The sequence below is a fragment of the Coregonus clupeaformis genome, chromosome 39 (assembly GCF_020615455.1).
Source record: "Coregonus clupeaformis isolate EN_2021a chromosome 39, ASM2061545v1, whole genome shotgun sequence".
NCBI classification, from domain to species: Eukaryota; Metazoa; Chordata; class Actinopteri; order Salmoniformes; family Salmonidae; genus Coregonus; species Coregonus clupeaformis.
In genome coordinates this window covers 12,006,558-12,021,507 of record NC_059230.1, presented here as the reverse complement: position 1 = coordinate 12,021,507, position 14,950 = coordinate 12,006,558, and the positions used below count along the sequence as shown (strand labels likewise).

The 14,950-nt window shown below is 45.0% G+C and overlaps 1 protein-coding gene and 1 long non-coding RNA gene across 2 annotated transcripts; both read left to right on the top strand.

Moving 5' to 3' along the window:
• The first annotated feature begins 1,188 nt into the window (after positions 1–1,188).
• On the top strand, positions 1,189–1,835 carry LOC121554523. Its single transcript, XR_005997713.1, has 3 exons — positions 1,189–1,305; positions 1,436–1,521; positions 1,794–1,835. It is a non-coding gene; the product is annotated as an uncharacterized LOC121554523 (long non-coding RNA).
• A 992-nt stretch (positions 1,836–2,827) lies between these two features.
• Positions 2,828–7,900, top strand: LOC121554175 (mitochondrial fission 1 protein). Its single transcript, XM_041867649.1, has 5 exons — positions 2,828–2,895; positions 6,023–6,155; positions 6,339–6,415; positions 6,596–6,701; positions 6,867–7,900. The coding sequence occupies exons 1-5, from the start codon at positions 2,851–2,853 to the stop codon at positions 6,971–6,973; spliced, it is 468 nt and encodes a 155-aa protein (XP_041723583.1). The 5' UTR covers positions 2,828–2,850; the 3' UTR covers positions 6,974–7,900.
• The last annotated feature ends 7,050 nt before the right edge of the window (positions 7,901–14,950 follow it).

Below are 14,950 nucleotides of genomic sequence, written 5' to 3'. Positions count from 1 at the left end.
CCTTCAGAGTTAAAGGAATCACAAAAGATGGAGACAGAAGTCTCCAGTTCTGTCTGCTGTACCTCTCATACAGTATAACAACATAATATGAGTGTTCAGTATTTTCAGCATGGTGTTGAGTTTGTGATCTCTCTCTCTCTCTTAAAAAAATAGCAAATTCTTCTTCTGAGTCTCAAGATTACATAGTCATTCTGAATGACGCATACATGCAACAGTACAGACGTTGGTTGATACGAAACTGAAACAATGTTTCAGTTGAACAATGAGAACATTCAGACATCTGCTACTTTGTCATGTTGTCTGATGCAGAGTGAAATTCAGCAGCTTGAGTCAGTTCAAGGTTTTGGTTTGTCATGAGTTGAGGCCTCTGAGAATACTGTGTCCTTTGTGATCTGGGTCACAGGGTTAAGGAAAACCCTTTTATATTTCAAACCGTTTTAACTAATGTGTAAGCAATTAAGCAGGCTAATCATGTTATGATTATAAACAAAAAATATGTGAAGATACTGTAGTTCGCACGGTGTGGATGCATGAGAACTCTGTGGCACCAAAAACAAACTGGTATAAATAAGTATTTTTGTCACTGCAATGAAAAATAAAGCAAATAAGAAAAACTGCTCTCCTTACAAAATATTTCATTTTCTATGAATGTATTCGTTGAATGTGTGTTTACTGTAGTCAGTGGAACCTGGCATTTCATTATTCTAATGTCGAGAGACTGTGGCTGTGGTGGTACATTTCGAATCTCCCCCAATGGCGTAGAGGTCAACATGAACCAATGGCGTAGAGGTCAACATGAACCAATGGCGTAGAGGTCAACATTGCACAAGTGGGGGTTTGACCCTTCCAATGTAAGATGATACATTTGAAAACAAAACCAACTTGTTAACTGCTACCACAGTACTGTAACTTAAATAAAGTTGTCCTACTCTGATCTCCGTTTTCAGTTTCAAAACAAGTCAAAGTAGAGTAGACTACTTGTGGAGGACCCTTTTCGATTCCAATGGCAGGCAAGTGAACTACAATAGAGACTATTATATTTTATTATCAGCGGTATTTTAAACACAGGGTAGGCCAATCTTAAATGTGACTCTGCAGATAGAGCTTAAAGCATTACGTTTGTACGTTTGTGTTGATTTTATTTTCTTCTGTGTCCTCCTACTCCTCATATCCCGTGCACAGACAACGCCAAAGTGAAGGAACTTGTTTCAAAGTGCATCCAGGCACGGGAAATGGCATATTGCCCTTACAGCCGGTTCACGGTCGGTGCCGCCATATTGACAGCAGAGGGCGCTATAATCAAAGGTAATATCTTAGAAATTACTGACTAACGTCACCTTTCCACTATCAACAGCAGCACATTTTACATTTTACGCTCATTGAAGTAAAATGAATTTCGACATGGAACGTATGTGTGTGTTTGTTTGTGTAATAGGTTGCAATGTGGAAAATGCCTCTTTTGGGCTCACAGTGAGCCGTAGCAGAGGGACATAGGAAATTCACTGCTATTGCTGTTACATGGTGAGATACTAGCCATGTAGCCCTCTAAATCATACCTTTTAAATTACTTATAAGACTGGTGAAACTGAACATATTGACCTGTTTATAACCATGATCTATAATAACCAGTCTAACCATTCTCTCTCTCTCTCTCTCTCTCTCTCTCTCTCTCTCTCTCTCTCTCTCTCTCTCTCTCTCTCTCTCTCTCTCTCTCTCTCTCTCTCTCTCTCTCTCTCTCTCTCTCTCTCTCTCTCTCTCTCTCTCTCTCTCTCTCTCTCTCTCTCAATTCAAAGGTCTTTATTGGCATGGGAAACACATGTTTACATTGACAAAGCAAGTGAAATAGATAATAAACAAAACTGAAAAAATAAACAATAAAAAATTAACAGAAAACAGTACACTCAAAAAAGTTCCAAAGGAATAGAGACATTTCAAATGCCATATTATGTCTATATATAGTGTTGTAACGATGTGCAAATAGTTAAAGTACAAAAGGGAAAATAAATACTCTCTCTCTCTGTCTGTGTGTGTTCTGTAGTGGCATTGTGGAGCTTCTCCCCAGCCCACTTGGAAATTAACTGAAACAGCCATGGGCATAGCCATACACATTTACAGTAATTCTCACAAATATAGATATGATATTTCATATTTCAAATACTACTTCTCGCCACATTCTGTCTAGGCCTAGTGGTACAGCCAGGCCGAATTTATATTTAGAAACATTATATCATATTTTTTTCAGAAGAGAGAGAAAATACTTGCCTGGCTACACACTCCTTCCTGTGGCCAAACGCTACACCACGCCCACGGACGTTAGTTTAGTTTGACTCATCAGGCTAAGAATCAAACTATGTTCAATACACTTAAATGTCTGTATGCATTAAATAAAACCATATGATTTTAACATTTACATTTACGTCATTTAGCAGACGCTCTTATCCAGAGCGACTTACAAATTGGTGCATTCACCTTATAGCCAGTGGGATAACCACTTTACAATATGTTTTATTTTATTTATTTTTTGGGGGGTAAGGGGGTGGAAGGATTACTTTAACGTTTTTGTAGCGTCATTTGTAAGTGACAATGAAACTTTATGTATTTATTACTATTGTTTTTAGTATCATTATTATTATTGTTTTCGCATATGATGTAGCAAAAACGTGTTCCATTGGAAACATGGAAATTATATAATTTTTGCTAGAATGATTGGTAGTCACTAGTTACCACAGCCATGAATTGTATCGATATAGCCACTTTTGACTTTGTGGCTGTGGTATCCAGTGGAAACCAGAATGATCAGGCTTGTCACGTGGTAAAAGTGGGCGTTTCCAGTCAGTTACTTCTGGAAACATGGAGGCTGTTGTGAGCGATTTGGTATCTCCCGAAGACCTTTTGGTGAGTTCACGTTTTATTATTCTCATGATTTATAACGTAGCTGTATGATGTTTAGACAACATGTTGTCGTAGATACCCAGCTACATTCGTTAATATTTGATCAAACGTTTACAACTGTCTAGCTGTAGAAGTGAAACATATGCTAGCTAACGTTAGCCATATTGCTAGTAGCTAGCTGTGTCATTCCTTACACATCATCATTTACACCAGCTGCGTTCTGGTATGTCATTTTGCCGAACTACACAGTATACAGATATGTATGAAGCCTTTTGATGGATATCCAAAGGAAAGTTTAAAAGCCAATTGTTGAGCACATTAAGTTTATCATATTGTTTTCATTTACGTCATTTAGCAGATGCTCTTATCCAGAGCGACTTACAAATTGGTGCATTCAACTTATGATAGCCAGTGGGACGACCACTTTTTTTATGTTTCTTTTTATTTAATTTTTACTTTTTTTTATGGGGGGGTAGAAGGATTACTTTTATACTATTCCAGGTATTCTTAAAGAGGTAGGGTTTCAAGTGTCTCCGGAAGGTGGTCAATGACTCCGCTGTCCTGGCGTCGTGGGGGAGCTTGTTCCACCATTGGGGTGCCAGAGCAGCGAATAGCTTTGACTGGGCTCAGCGGGAACTGTGCTTCCGTAGAGGTAGGGGGGCTAGCAGGCCAGAGGTGGATGAACATAGTGCCCTCGTTTGGGTGTAGGGTCTGATCAGAGCCTGAAGGTAAGGAGGTTGCCGTTCCCCTCACAGCTCCGTAGGCAAGCACCATGGTCTTGTAGTAGATGCGAGCCTCAACTGGAAGCCAGTGGAGTGTGCGGAGGAGCGGGGTGATATGAGAGAACTTGGGAAGGTTGAACACCAGACAGGCTGCAGCGTTCTGGACAAGTTGTAGGGGTTTAATGGCACAGGCAGGGAGCGCAGCCAACAGCGAGTTGCAGTAATCCAGAAGGGAGATGACAAGTGCCCGGATTAGGACCTGTGCCGCTTTCTGTGTAAGGTAGGGCCGTACTCTGCAAATGTTGTAGAGCATGAACCTGCAGGATCGGGTCACCGCTTTGATGTTAGTGGAGAACGACAGGGTGTTGTCCAGGGTCACGCCAAGGTTCTTTGCACTCTGGGAGGAGGACACAATGGAGTTGTCAACCATGATGGCGAGATCATGGAGCGGGCAGTCCTTCCCCGGGAGGAAGAGCAGCTCTGTCTTGCCAAGGTTCAGCTTGAGGTGGTGATCCGACATCCACACTGATATGTCTGCCAGACATGCAGAGATGCGATTCGCCACCTGGTTATCAGAAGGGGGAAAGGAGAAAATTAATTGTGTCTCGTCTGCGTAGCAATGATAGGAGAGACCATGTGAGGATATGACAGAGCCAAGTGACTTGGTGTATAGAGAGAATAGGAGAGGGCCTAGAACTGAGCCCTGGGGGACACCAGTGGTGAGAGCACGTGGTGCGGAGACAGATTCTCGCCACGCCACCTGGTAGGAGTGACCTATCAGGTAGGACGCAATCCAAGAGTGAGCAGCACCGGAGATGCCCAACTCAGAGAGGGTGGAGAGGAGGATCTGATGGTTCACAGTATCAAAGGCAGCAGATAGGTCTAGAAGGATAAGAGCAGAGGAGAGAGAGTTAGCTTTAGCAGTGCGGAGAGCCTCCGTGACACAGAGAAGAGCAGTCTCAGTTGAATGACCAGTCTTGAAACCTGACTGGTTTGGATCAAGAAGGTAATTCTGAGAGAGATAGCAAGAGAGTTGGCTAGAGACGGCACGCTCAAGAGTTTTGGAGAGAAAATAAAGAAGGGATACTGGTCTGTAGTTGTTGACATCGGAGGGATCGAGTGTAGGTTTTTTGAGGAGGGGTGCAACTCTCGCTCTCTTGAAGACGGAAGGGACATGGCCAGCGGTCAAGAATGAGTTGATGAGCGAGGTGAGGTAAGGGAGAAGGTCTCCGGAAATGGTCTGGAGAAGAGAGGAGGGGATAGGGTAAAGCGGGCAGGTTGTTGGGCGGCCGGCTGTCACAAGTCGCAAGATTTCATCTGGAGAGAGAGGGGAGAAAGAAGTCAAAGCATAGGGTAGGGCAGTGTGAGCAGGACCAGCAGTGTCATTTGACTTAACAAACGAGGATCGGATGTCGTCAACCTTCTTTTCAAAATGGTTGACGAAGTCATCCACAGAGAGGGAGGAGGAGGAGGAGGAGGATTCAGCAGGGAGGAGAAGGTGGCAAAGAGCTTCCTAGGGTTAGAGGCAGAGGCTTGAAATTTAGAGTGGTAGAAAGTGGCTTTAGCAGCAGAAACAGAGGAAGAGAATGTAGAGAGGAGGGAGTGAAAAGATGACAGGTCCGCAGGGAGTCTAGTTTTCCTCCATTTCCACTCGGCTGCCCGGAGCCCTGTTCTGTGATCTCGCAATGAGTCGTCAAGCTACGGAGCAGGAGGGGAGGACCGAGCCGGCCGGGAGGATAGGGGACATAGAGAGTCAAAAGATGCAGAAAGGGAGGAGAGGAGGGTTGAGGAGGCAGAATCAGGAGATCGGAGGGAGAAGGGTTTAGCAGAGGGAAGAGATGATAGGATGGAAGAGGAGAGAGTAGCGGGAGAGGGAGAGCGAAGGTTGCGACGATACATTACCATCTGAGTAGGGGCAGAGTGAGTAGTGTTGGAGGAGAGCGAGAGAGAAAAGGATACAAAGTAGTGGTCGGAGACTTGGAGGGGAGTTGCAGTGAGATTAGTAGAAGAACAGCATCTAGTAAAGATGAGGTCAAGCGTATTGCCTGCCTTGTGAGGATTGTCTTGATGTTATTCGACCAGCTTGTCTGCTACTGTCCCATGTGAGTTGGCTATTACACAACATGCATGACGCGTTATGAGACTGCATTACTCTAGCTACTGTACTGCCAACATCATCACCATCAAACTTCCATTGCTGAAGGTCCATTGCTGATAAAAAAAAAAATTCATTATGACATGAATACAGCAAGTCTTGAAATGTACCACAACAATTGAGTGTTTACTGTCACTGCCTCCTGTCAATTCAACATAAAGACTATCAACACCCTGGCCCTAACATATCACCCTTGCCAGTCAGTGTCTGAAACCACTAAAGGTACCCATATTTGTTCTGTTTTGACCATCAGAAATTTGAGAAGAAGTACAATGCTGAGATGGTGAAGGGGGGCGTGTCAAAGGAGACCAAGTTTGAATATGCATGGTGTCTGATCCGGAGCAAGTATTCCGACGACATTAAGAAAGGAATTGTTTTGTTGGAAGGTGGGTAGCCTACAGTATTTGTGTACTCAGAAGACTGTCAATAAGATGTCCTTACAAATGCCTCTCTAAATAGCTACGAATATGAGTGATTGGATTTCTAACTTAGTGCAATGCAATATGCATTGGCCTACTTAACCCGCCTATAATAATGTTACTGGTACTATTGCTCAATTTGTTTTATAGAGCTGGTTAACAAGGGATCAAAGGACGATGCCAGAGACTTCCTGTTCTACCTAGCTGTGGCCAACTACAGACTGAAGGTGATGTTCATTGTACTACTATATTACCCATAGGTTTTAAGACACAGCTCACTAGATAACTCCATTTCCCATCTCTCTTGAGTTATTTGAGGAAGATATCATAGCACCTTTTACTCAATTGTATCTCTCTTTATCACTCACTATCTCTTTATCGCTCCATATATCTCTTTATCATCACAGGATTATGAGAAAGCTCTAAAGTATATCCGCACTCTCCTGAAGAATGAACCGGGCAACAACCAGGCCTTGGAGCTGGAGAAGCTCATAGATAAGGCTCTAAAAAAAGGTGAATGGGGAGGCCAAGGAACACCTATCAAGGCTGGTTCTCAATAGGTCTAATTTGCATAATTTTATGATCACTGATCAGGCAGGACATGATGGGTAGAAGCTGGATAGGTATTGGTAATAAGGGCAATGTTAATGTTTTGATGTCACTTTTTTCCCCACACAGATGGCTTTGTTGGCATGGCAATCGTCGGAGGAATCTGCCTGGGTGTGGCAGGATTAGCAGGCCTCATTGGATTGGCTGTGTCCAAGGGTCATGGTCCAAGGTCCTAATATGGAGTGGGGAGGGCCTTAGCTTTGCTAACACATCTCAAAGAAAGACTGACATGCCCTCCTTAAACTTCTCCCCCATAACAAATTCAAAATGGCTGCCGTTTCCCAAGATGAGAAGACCACCCGTGGCTCTCCCAAAACATTTCACTCATATTGTCCATGGAATAATGTTTGGGGATTGGTTTCTGAAAATAGCCTTACATTTACTTAAATTGTCTTCATATTTTAACAGGTGTTTTTGATTCCAGTGAATTTGACATGTATATTCATACAGGGGTTTAACGTGGCACTTTGTCTTCCATATTATACATTGTAAATAAGTGTGATGGAACATGTTACTGAATGGCATCTCTTGACTTACTGACCTCAGTATGTTAGCATGCATCCTGAGCATCCACTTTGAGTTAGCATCTAAGCATGCAGTGGACTGTAATTAATTTATTTATAAAAGTGCAATGTTACTTCAATTATTGTTGTTGTCGTCATTAATTTAGACAGAGGAAGCATTGGTGTTTAGGGAAGTGTCTTCTGTTTAGAGTTAGTATTGCGGTATAGGTTCAAATCCAGTAACAGTGTGTCTGTATTGTGTGGTGTAGTTGGTAAGAATTATGCAGCTGTGATGTGGGTCACTCATGTTGTCCACAGGGTGCGTCATATCTTAGGGATAGGGTTAAGATGAATACCCAGACAGTGCAAGAGAGTAAAACAGCCCTTAGGAAAAGTTTTTAATTGGTCTTTAATTGGCAGTGTAGATGCAAGAAAACATGTAAAAATAACATTATTTATCCATAATATAAACCCATTTACTCAAGTTATCTTAATGGCATGATACTAACAGATTTTGTGTTATGAATCAAAATACCAAGACGTTTCAGCTATTTAATTTTTTTCTACAGTTTTGATTGTAAATAAAAATGTTTCAATTGATTGTGTATGGTTTCTTAAAATGTATATGACTGTAGGACCGATTCTTGTGTTTTGAATGGATGTAAATTATCAACGGGATGGGAGGAAATTTATGAAGTGCATGGTACCTGTCATGAGTCAACAATGTTGGCAGAGCTGCTCTTTCCATGACAGACTGACCAGGTGAATCCAGCTGAACACACCGTGTAGAGTCCATGCCCCGACAAATAGAGGTTGTTCTGAGGGCAAAAGGGGGTGCAACTCAATATTAGAAATGTGTTCCTAATCTTTTTGTACACTGTATATTTTAGTACCTGTATTGATGTGCATGTTTTTCTCTTATCGATACAGTATAACGATGCAGTCACATACTGTAGTTTCAGTTGGACAGAAAAAATTTGCCTGGCTATTCACTGGCCTAGTTCAGTTTGGTGTCAAACGTGCACAGTGTGGCCCCAGAAGGGCTTCAGTTAACTCACTGGGGCTATATTTTTACAATGGGAAGGAATAAGAACGCTAGGTTATTATGTATTCTTTATCTTTATAAGCTGCCAGTGATGTTAGCTAGCTAGCTACTCATTAACCCTTCGACGTGACTGAAACTCACCATGACAAAGCATCGGGCACAATCATTATAATTTGGGTTGGTGTGATGAGGCCAGGGACACAAGGACAAGCATGTCACAGAGAAGCACATTAAGTTAAAGGGATAGTTCAGCCAAATTACAAATGTGTATATTTAGCTGCGTTTACACAGTCAGCCCAATTATTATCCTTACCCCAATTATTGGTCTGATTGGTCCAAAAAACAATTAGTGGAAAAATATGGACAAGGAGAGTCTGCAATCCACAATTTGGTTTTGTTAAATTAACCACTGCCACCAACCGCTAATATAAGCATTTTCTAACCAAATTACAGAGAAGGGCATTTAGCTGTCCATATCAGACTGCAAACCCTGCTTAGTTTATGCATTTTCCATTATACCAGATAAATTGATCAGATCACTGGCACCCGCCTGTGAAGAGCAGATTTGGGCTCAATTTGAATTGAAGGCTGTCAATTCAGGAAGTGATTTGAATAAAACATTCTGAATTTTTTTAACGTTTTAAATAAATAGCTTCTACTTTTCAATTATTGAGAAGTAATTGAAAATGCCCTTTTTTCTATTATTGAATTGTAAGCAGCAACGTGTGTGTGTGTGTGTGTGTGTGTTTATATGTGTGTGTGGGTTTGTGTCAGTGTAGTGTGTGAGTGAGTGAATACACTGAGTGTACTAAACATTAGGAACACATTCCTAATATGAGTTGCAACCCCCCCCCTTTTGCCCTCAGAACAGCCTCAATTTGTCGGGGCATGGACTACAAGGTGTCTAAAGCGTTCCACAGGGATGCTGGACCATGTCGACTCCAATGCTTCCCACAGTTGTGTCAAGTTGGTTGGATGTCCTTTGGGTGGTGGACCATTCTTGATACACACGGTAAACTGTTGAGTGTGAAAACCCCAGCAGCTTTGCAGTTCTTGACACAAACCGGTGCACCTGGAAGTAGAAGTCCTTGTCCAAATGGAGGTTAGTGATAGCTGTTCTGATGTCCAGCAGGTCTTTTCGGTCATAGGAAACAATGGCGAAAACACTATGTTAAAAAAAGTTACGATCAGCACAAAAAAAATACATAAAATAGCACAATTGGTCAGGAGCCCGTAAAACGTCCGCCATTCCCTCCAGCGCCATTATCTCTACAGGAGGGTAGCTCTCCAGGAAAAGGGTTGTAGTGAAAACCTACAGGAGGGTAGCTCTCCAGGAACAGGGTTGGAGTGAAAACCTACAGGAGGGTAGCTCTCCAGGAACAGGGTTGGAGTGAAATCCTACAGGAGGGTACTCTCCAGGAACAGGGTTGGAGTGAAAACCTACAGGAGGGTAGCTCTCCAGGAACAGGGTTGGAGTGAAATCCTACAGGAGGGTAGCTCTCCAGGAACAGGGTTGGAGTGAAAACCTACAGGAGGGTAGCTATCCAGGAACAGGGTTGGAGAGCCCTGCTGTACAGTAACACTGAATTTGTGTATTTCTCCTCCCTTCCTGCACAGTGCCTTAGATGTTGGCAGATACTCCGTTAATGTTATAGCAAGCCGAGCTGCTGGAGGGCCACCACAAGCTGATGAACCTGGAGTGCTCATGGAATGACCTCACGTACGATGTGGACCGCATGGACAGCAAGAACACGCACAATATGAACCTCAGTTGAACTACTTTGGCAAGGTGCAGGGCCTGTCGGACGACCTGGTCAAGCAGCTGTGGATAGTGCTGCAGCGGACATGGGCAAAGCTGGACGCCACAATGAGCACACGCTTCGAGGGCACCCAGTCGGTGACACACGAATTGGACAGGATGTGGCTGAAGGTGGAATCACAAACCTAAAACCTCAGTTTTGAGTTACAGCAGCACACTGACTATCTGCCTCGGATGTTGTTTATAATTATTGCCCTGTGTTTTGCGCAGTCATGTAACATAGCAATATTTTGCCCTACATTTCAAGCCTTATCCAGAAATGAGAATTACATCAAAAATGAAAGCAATTGTCTCAGGATGGTGCTGGACTATCTGACATGGAAAGAGGACAGTCATCAAACTGTCCATGCATTCATCTCCTACCGACATGACTATTGCAACTCATTACTCTCCGGCATCAACTCAAGCTCTCTACATAAGCTTCAAATGGTTTAAAACTCTGCAGCCCGACTCCTCACCCACACTGGCAGCACATCACCCTTGTCATCTATGAACTCCACTAGCTTCCTGTCTCCCATCGCATTAACTAAAATATCCTCCTTTGACCTACAAAGCTCTTCTGTGACCAAATCAGTGGGCTTGTGGTTAATGTTCTCCCTGAGATTGAAAGGTTGGAAGTTTGATCCCCAAAGACTGTCAAAATAGGACCCAATGCAACTCAGAATTGTAGAGATAGATTGGGGGTACAGCCCTGTGATAGACTAGCACCCTGTACTTGTACATCAAGCTGCCTCAGGCTCCAGAAACAGGAGATAGGCTTCTGCTCACAGAGATGGATAGAGAAAGCATCCCTATGATGAAAAGATGACATCGACAGACATGGCAGCTCTGCTTCTAGCTCCTAAGCAACGTCGCAGTATTTTGCTTTTTTTGGTGTTATTTCTTACATTATTAGCCCATAACGTTTTTAGTGTTATTACATACAGCCGGAAATAACTTTTGGATATCAGAGCGGCGGTAACTCAACAGCAGTACAACCAGGAAAACGACTTTCCCGAATTGGATCCTTTGTTCGTACCCCTCAGGGCAATTGAACTTATCCCAGAGGCTGCTCCAAGACGCCGCCGGTGGAGAAGAGGCATTCGGAGTGGACTTCTAGGACTCAGGAGGCGTGCACACCATCCACCGCTTCCGAGTATATTACTCGCTAATGTGCAGTCTCTGGACAATAAAGTAGACGAGCTTAGGGCGAGGATCTCGTTCCAGAGATAAATACTTTGTTTCACGGAATCATGGCTCTCTCTGGATATGTTGTCCCCGTCCATACAGCCAGCTGGGTTCTCAGTACATTGCGCAGACAGGAATAAAGAACTCTCCGGGAAGAAGAAAGGCGATGGTGTATGTTTCATGATTAACTACTCATGGTGTGATTCTGATAACGTACAGAAACTCAAGTCCTTTTGTTTACCCGATCTAGAATACCTCACAATCAAATGCCAACCGTATTACCTCCCAAGAGAATTCTCTTCGTTTATAGTCACAGCCATTTATATTCCACCTCAAGCCGATACCACGACGGCCCTCAAGGAACTACACTGGACTTTGTGCAAAATGGAAACCACATATCCTGAGGCCATATTTATTGTAGCTGCGGATTTTAACAAAGCAAATTTGAGGAAAATGCTACCAAAGTTCTATCAACACATTGACTGTAGTACTCGCACTGGAAAAAATGCTCGACCACTGCTACTCCCCCTTCCGGGGTGCCTACAAGGCCCTCCCCCGCCCTCCCTTCGGCAAATCAGATCACGACTCCATTTTGTTCCTCCCTTCCTATAGGCAGAAACTCAAACAGGAAGTACCTGTGCTAAGGTCTATTCAACGCTGGTCTGACCAATTGGAATCAATGCTACAAGATTGTTTTGATCACGCAGACTGGGATATGTTCCGGGTAGCCTCTGAGAATAATATTGATGTATACACGGGCACGGTGACTGAGTTCATCAGGAAGTGTATAGTGGATGTTGTTCCCACTGTGACTATTAAAACCTAACCAAACCAGAAACCATGGATAGATGGCAGCATTCGCGCAAAACTGAAAGCATGAACCACCGCATTTAACCATGGCAAGGTGACTGGGAATATGGTCGAATACAAACAGTGTAGTTATTCCCTCCGTAAGGCAATCAAACAGGCAAAACGTCAGTACAGAGACAAAGTGGAGTCGCAATTCAACGGCTCAGAAACGAGACGTATGTGGCAGGGTCTACTGACAATCATGGATTACAAAGGGAAAAGGGAAAACCAGCCACCGACGTCTTGCTTCCGGACAAGCTGAACACCTTCTTCGCCCGCTTTGAGGATAACACAGTGCCAACGACGCGGCCCGCTCCCAAGGACTGTGGGCTCTCGTTCTCCGTGGCGACGTGAGTAAGACATTTAAGCGTGATAACCCTTGCAAGGCTGCTGGCCCAGACGGCATCCCTAGCCGCGTACTCAGAGCATGCACAGACCAGCTGGCTGGAGTGTTAACGGACATATTCAATCTCTCCCTATCCTAGTCTGCTGTCCCCACTTGCTTCAATATTTCCACCATTGTTCCTGTACCCAAGAAAGCAAAGGTAACTGAACTAAATTACTATCGCCCCGTAGCATTCACTTCTGTCGTCATGAAGTGGTTTGAGAGGCTAGTTAAGGATCATATCACCTCTACCTTACCTGACACCCTAGACCCACTTCAATTTGCTTACCGCCCCAATAGATCCACAGACGATGCAATCGCCATCGCACTGCACACTGCTGTATCCCATCTAGAGGAATACCTATGTAAGAATGCTGTTCATTGACTATAGCTCAGCCTTCAACACCATAGTACCCGCCAAGCTCATCATTAAGCTCGGGGCCCTGGGTCTGAACCCCGCCCTGTGCAATTGGGTCCTGGACTTCCTGACGGGCCGCCCCCAGGTGGTGAAGGTAGGAAACAACACCTCCACTTCACTGATCCTCAACACAGGGGCCCCACAAGGATGTGTCCTCAGCCCCCTCCTGTACTCCCTTTTCACCCATGACTGCGTGGCCATGCACACCTCCAACTCAATCATCAAATTTGCAGACAACACAACAGTAGTAGGCATGATTACCAACAATGACGAGACAGCCTACAGGGAGGAGGTGAGGGCCCTGGCGGAGTGGTGCCAGGAAAATAACCTTTCCCTCAACGTCAACAAAATGAAGGATCTGATCTTGGACTTCAGGAAACAACAGAGGGAGCACGCCTCTATCCACATCGGAAAGCTTCAAGTTCCTCCGTATACACATCACTGATAATCTGAAATGGTCCCACCCACACGCCTCTTCAACCTCAGGAGGCTGAAGAAATTCGGCTTGGCCCCTAAGACCCTCACAAACTTTTACAGATGCACAATTGAGAGCATCCTGTCCGGCTGTATCACCGCTTGGTGCAGCAACTGCACCACCCGCAACCGCAGGACTCTCCAGAGAGGGGTGCGGTCTGCCCAACTGTTACAGGAGTGGGTCGCAGTTCCGGAGCGACCCACTAGGTGTCATCCTCCGACAACCTTAGGCACCTCCTCACTCACAGTCGGGACTAATCATCTTCCTATTGGTGTCACCTGTGTCTATCTGATTCACCTGTGTATTTATGCCCTCACTTCCCTGTGTTCCCTTGCTCAGTTTTCTCTGCCAGTTTCTCAATGCTCAGCAGTACCACGACTGTCTAAGGAAGCTAGCGGTGATTTAAATCAATTAAAATAGTTACAAATGGTTTGTAACTAATATAGAGAAGAGTCGGAGCAGTGGTGCGGCGATATTCTCCTTGCGGAGATGGCGAAAAATGCTAATTTTAGGGCGATTCCCAGGATTGGGATCAGGAACACAGTTAGGTTTGCGTGGAAGGAGAAGGACATGGAGCCTTTTGGAAGGGAAACATTTGGGAGGACTTTGTTGATGGGAGTGTTAAAGCTGGCGGTAAAGGATGTGATGTGCCTCCAGGCGAACCCCTTGGAAGGGGCTTATGATGTGGTTTTTCACACGGAGGGGAAGCATGACGAGGTCATGAAAAAGGCGAGGGAGGTGGAGAAGGCCAGGCCGATGTGCCACTACAAGGTGACAAGCTTGGCCAAGAACAACTTCAGGGTAATAACAGTAAACATGTATAACCCGCATGTTAAGGGTGAGGGTTTTTATGGGGAGGTATATGGACAATGTCTCCTCGGCAAGGCTCCTCAAAGTCTCGCTAGGGTTCTGGAACGGGAGGAGAAGCTTCCAGGCTCTGTTGAGGGAAGACCCAAAGGGCCTGGGAGGTTACCTTCATCCTCCAGCTCTGTTCTCCCTGGGGGCTGACAGGGGGACATTGTTTTATGCCCGTCAGCCCCCTTTCTGCAAACGATGCATGGCCTATGGCCATAATTATGCCTCATGTGGGGCGAAGAAATGCAGGTTGTGTGGGTCTGGGGCACACGAGGCGAGGGACTGTGACGAGTCGAAGAAGTGCCACGGGTGTGGATCGTCAGCACACCTGTGGAGGGAGTGTACAGCTCGTCACAAGTCGTATGCAGCTGCAGCTGGTGGGGGAGCAGGGCAGGAGCGGGGCATGGAGGAGGAAGAGGAGGAGGAGTTCCAGACCCAAGCGCAGGGCCAGAGGCAATACCAGCGACGTTGGAGGAGGAGCCGAGAACAGCAGCGGGAGGAGAGGGGGACGGGCAGGGGACTGCCGTAGCAGTTCTGGAAGGAGAGGTGGTGCCGGAGACGGAGACGGAGGGGAGTGTGGGAGAGGAGGTGCTGGAGACGGAGGCGGCGGAAGGAGAGGAGGTCGGGGAGGAGCCAG

Bases quoted from the DNA above. Each gene is read 5' to 3' on its own strand.
- LOC121554175 (XM_041867649.1), top strand. From the start codon at position 2,851: ATGGAGGCTGTTGTGAGCGATTTGGTATCTCCCGAAGACCTTTTG. The intron at 6,156-6,338 runs GTGGGTAGCCTA...TTTGTTTTATAG, and splicing joins AGGAATTGTTTTGTTGGAAG to AGCTGGTTAACAAGGGATCA. The intron at 6,702-6,866 runs GTGAATGGGGAG...TTCCCCACACAG, and splicing joins AGATAAGGCTCTAAAAAAAG to ATGGCTTTGTTGGCATGGCA.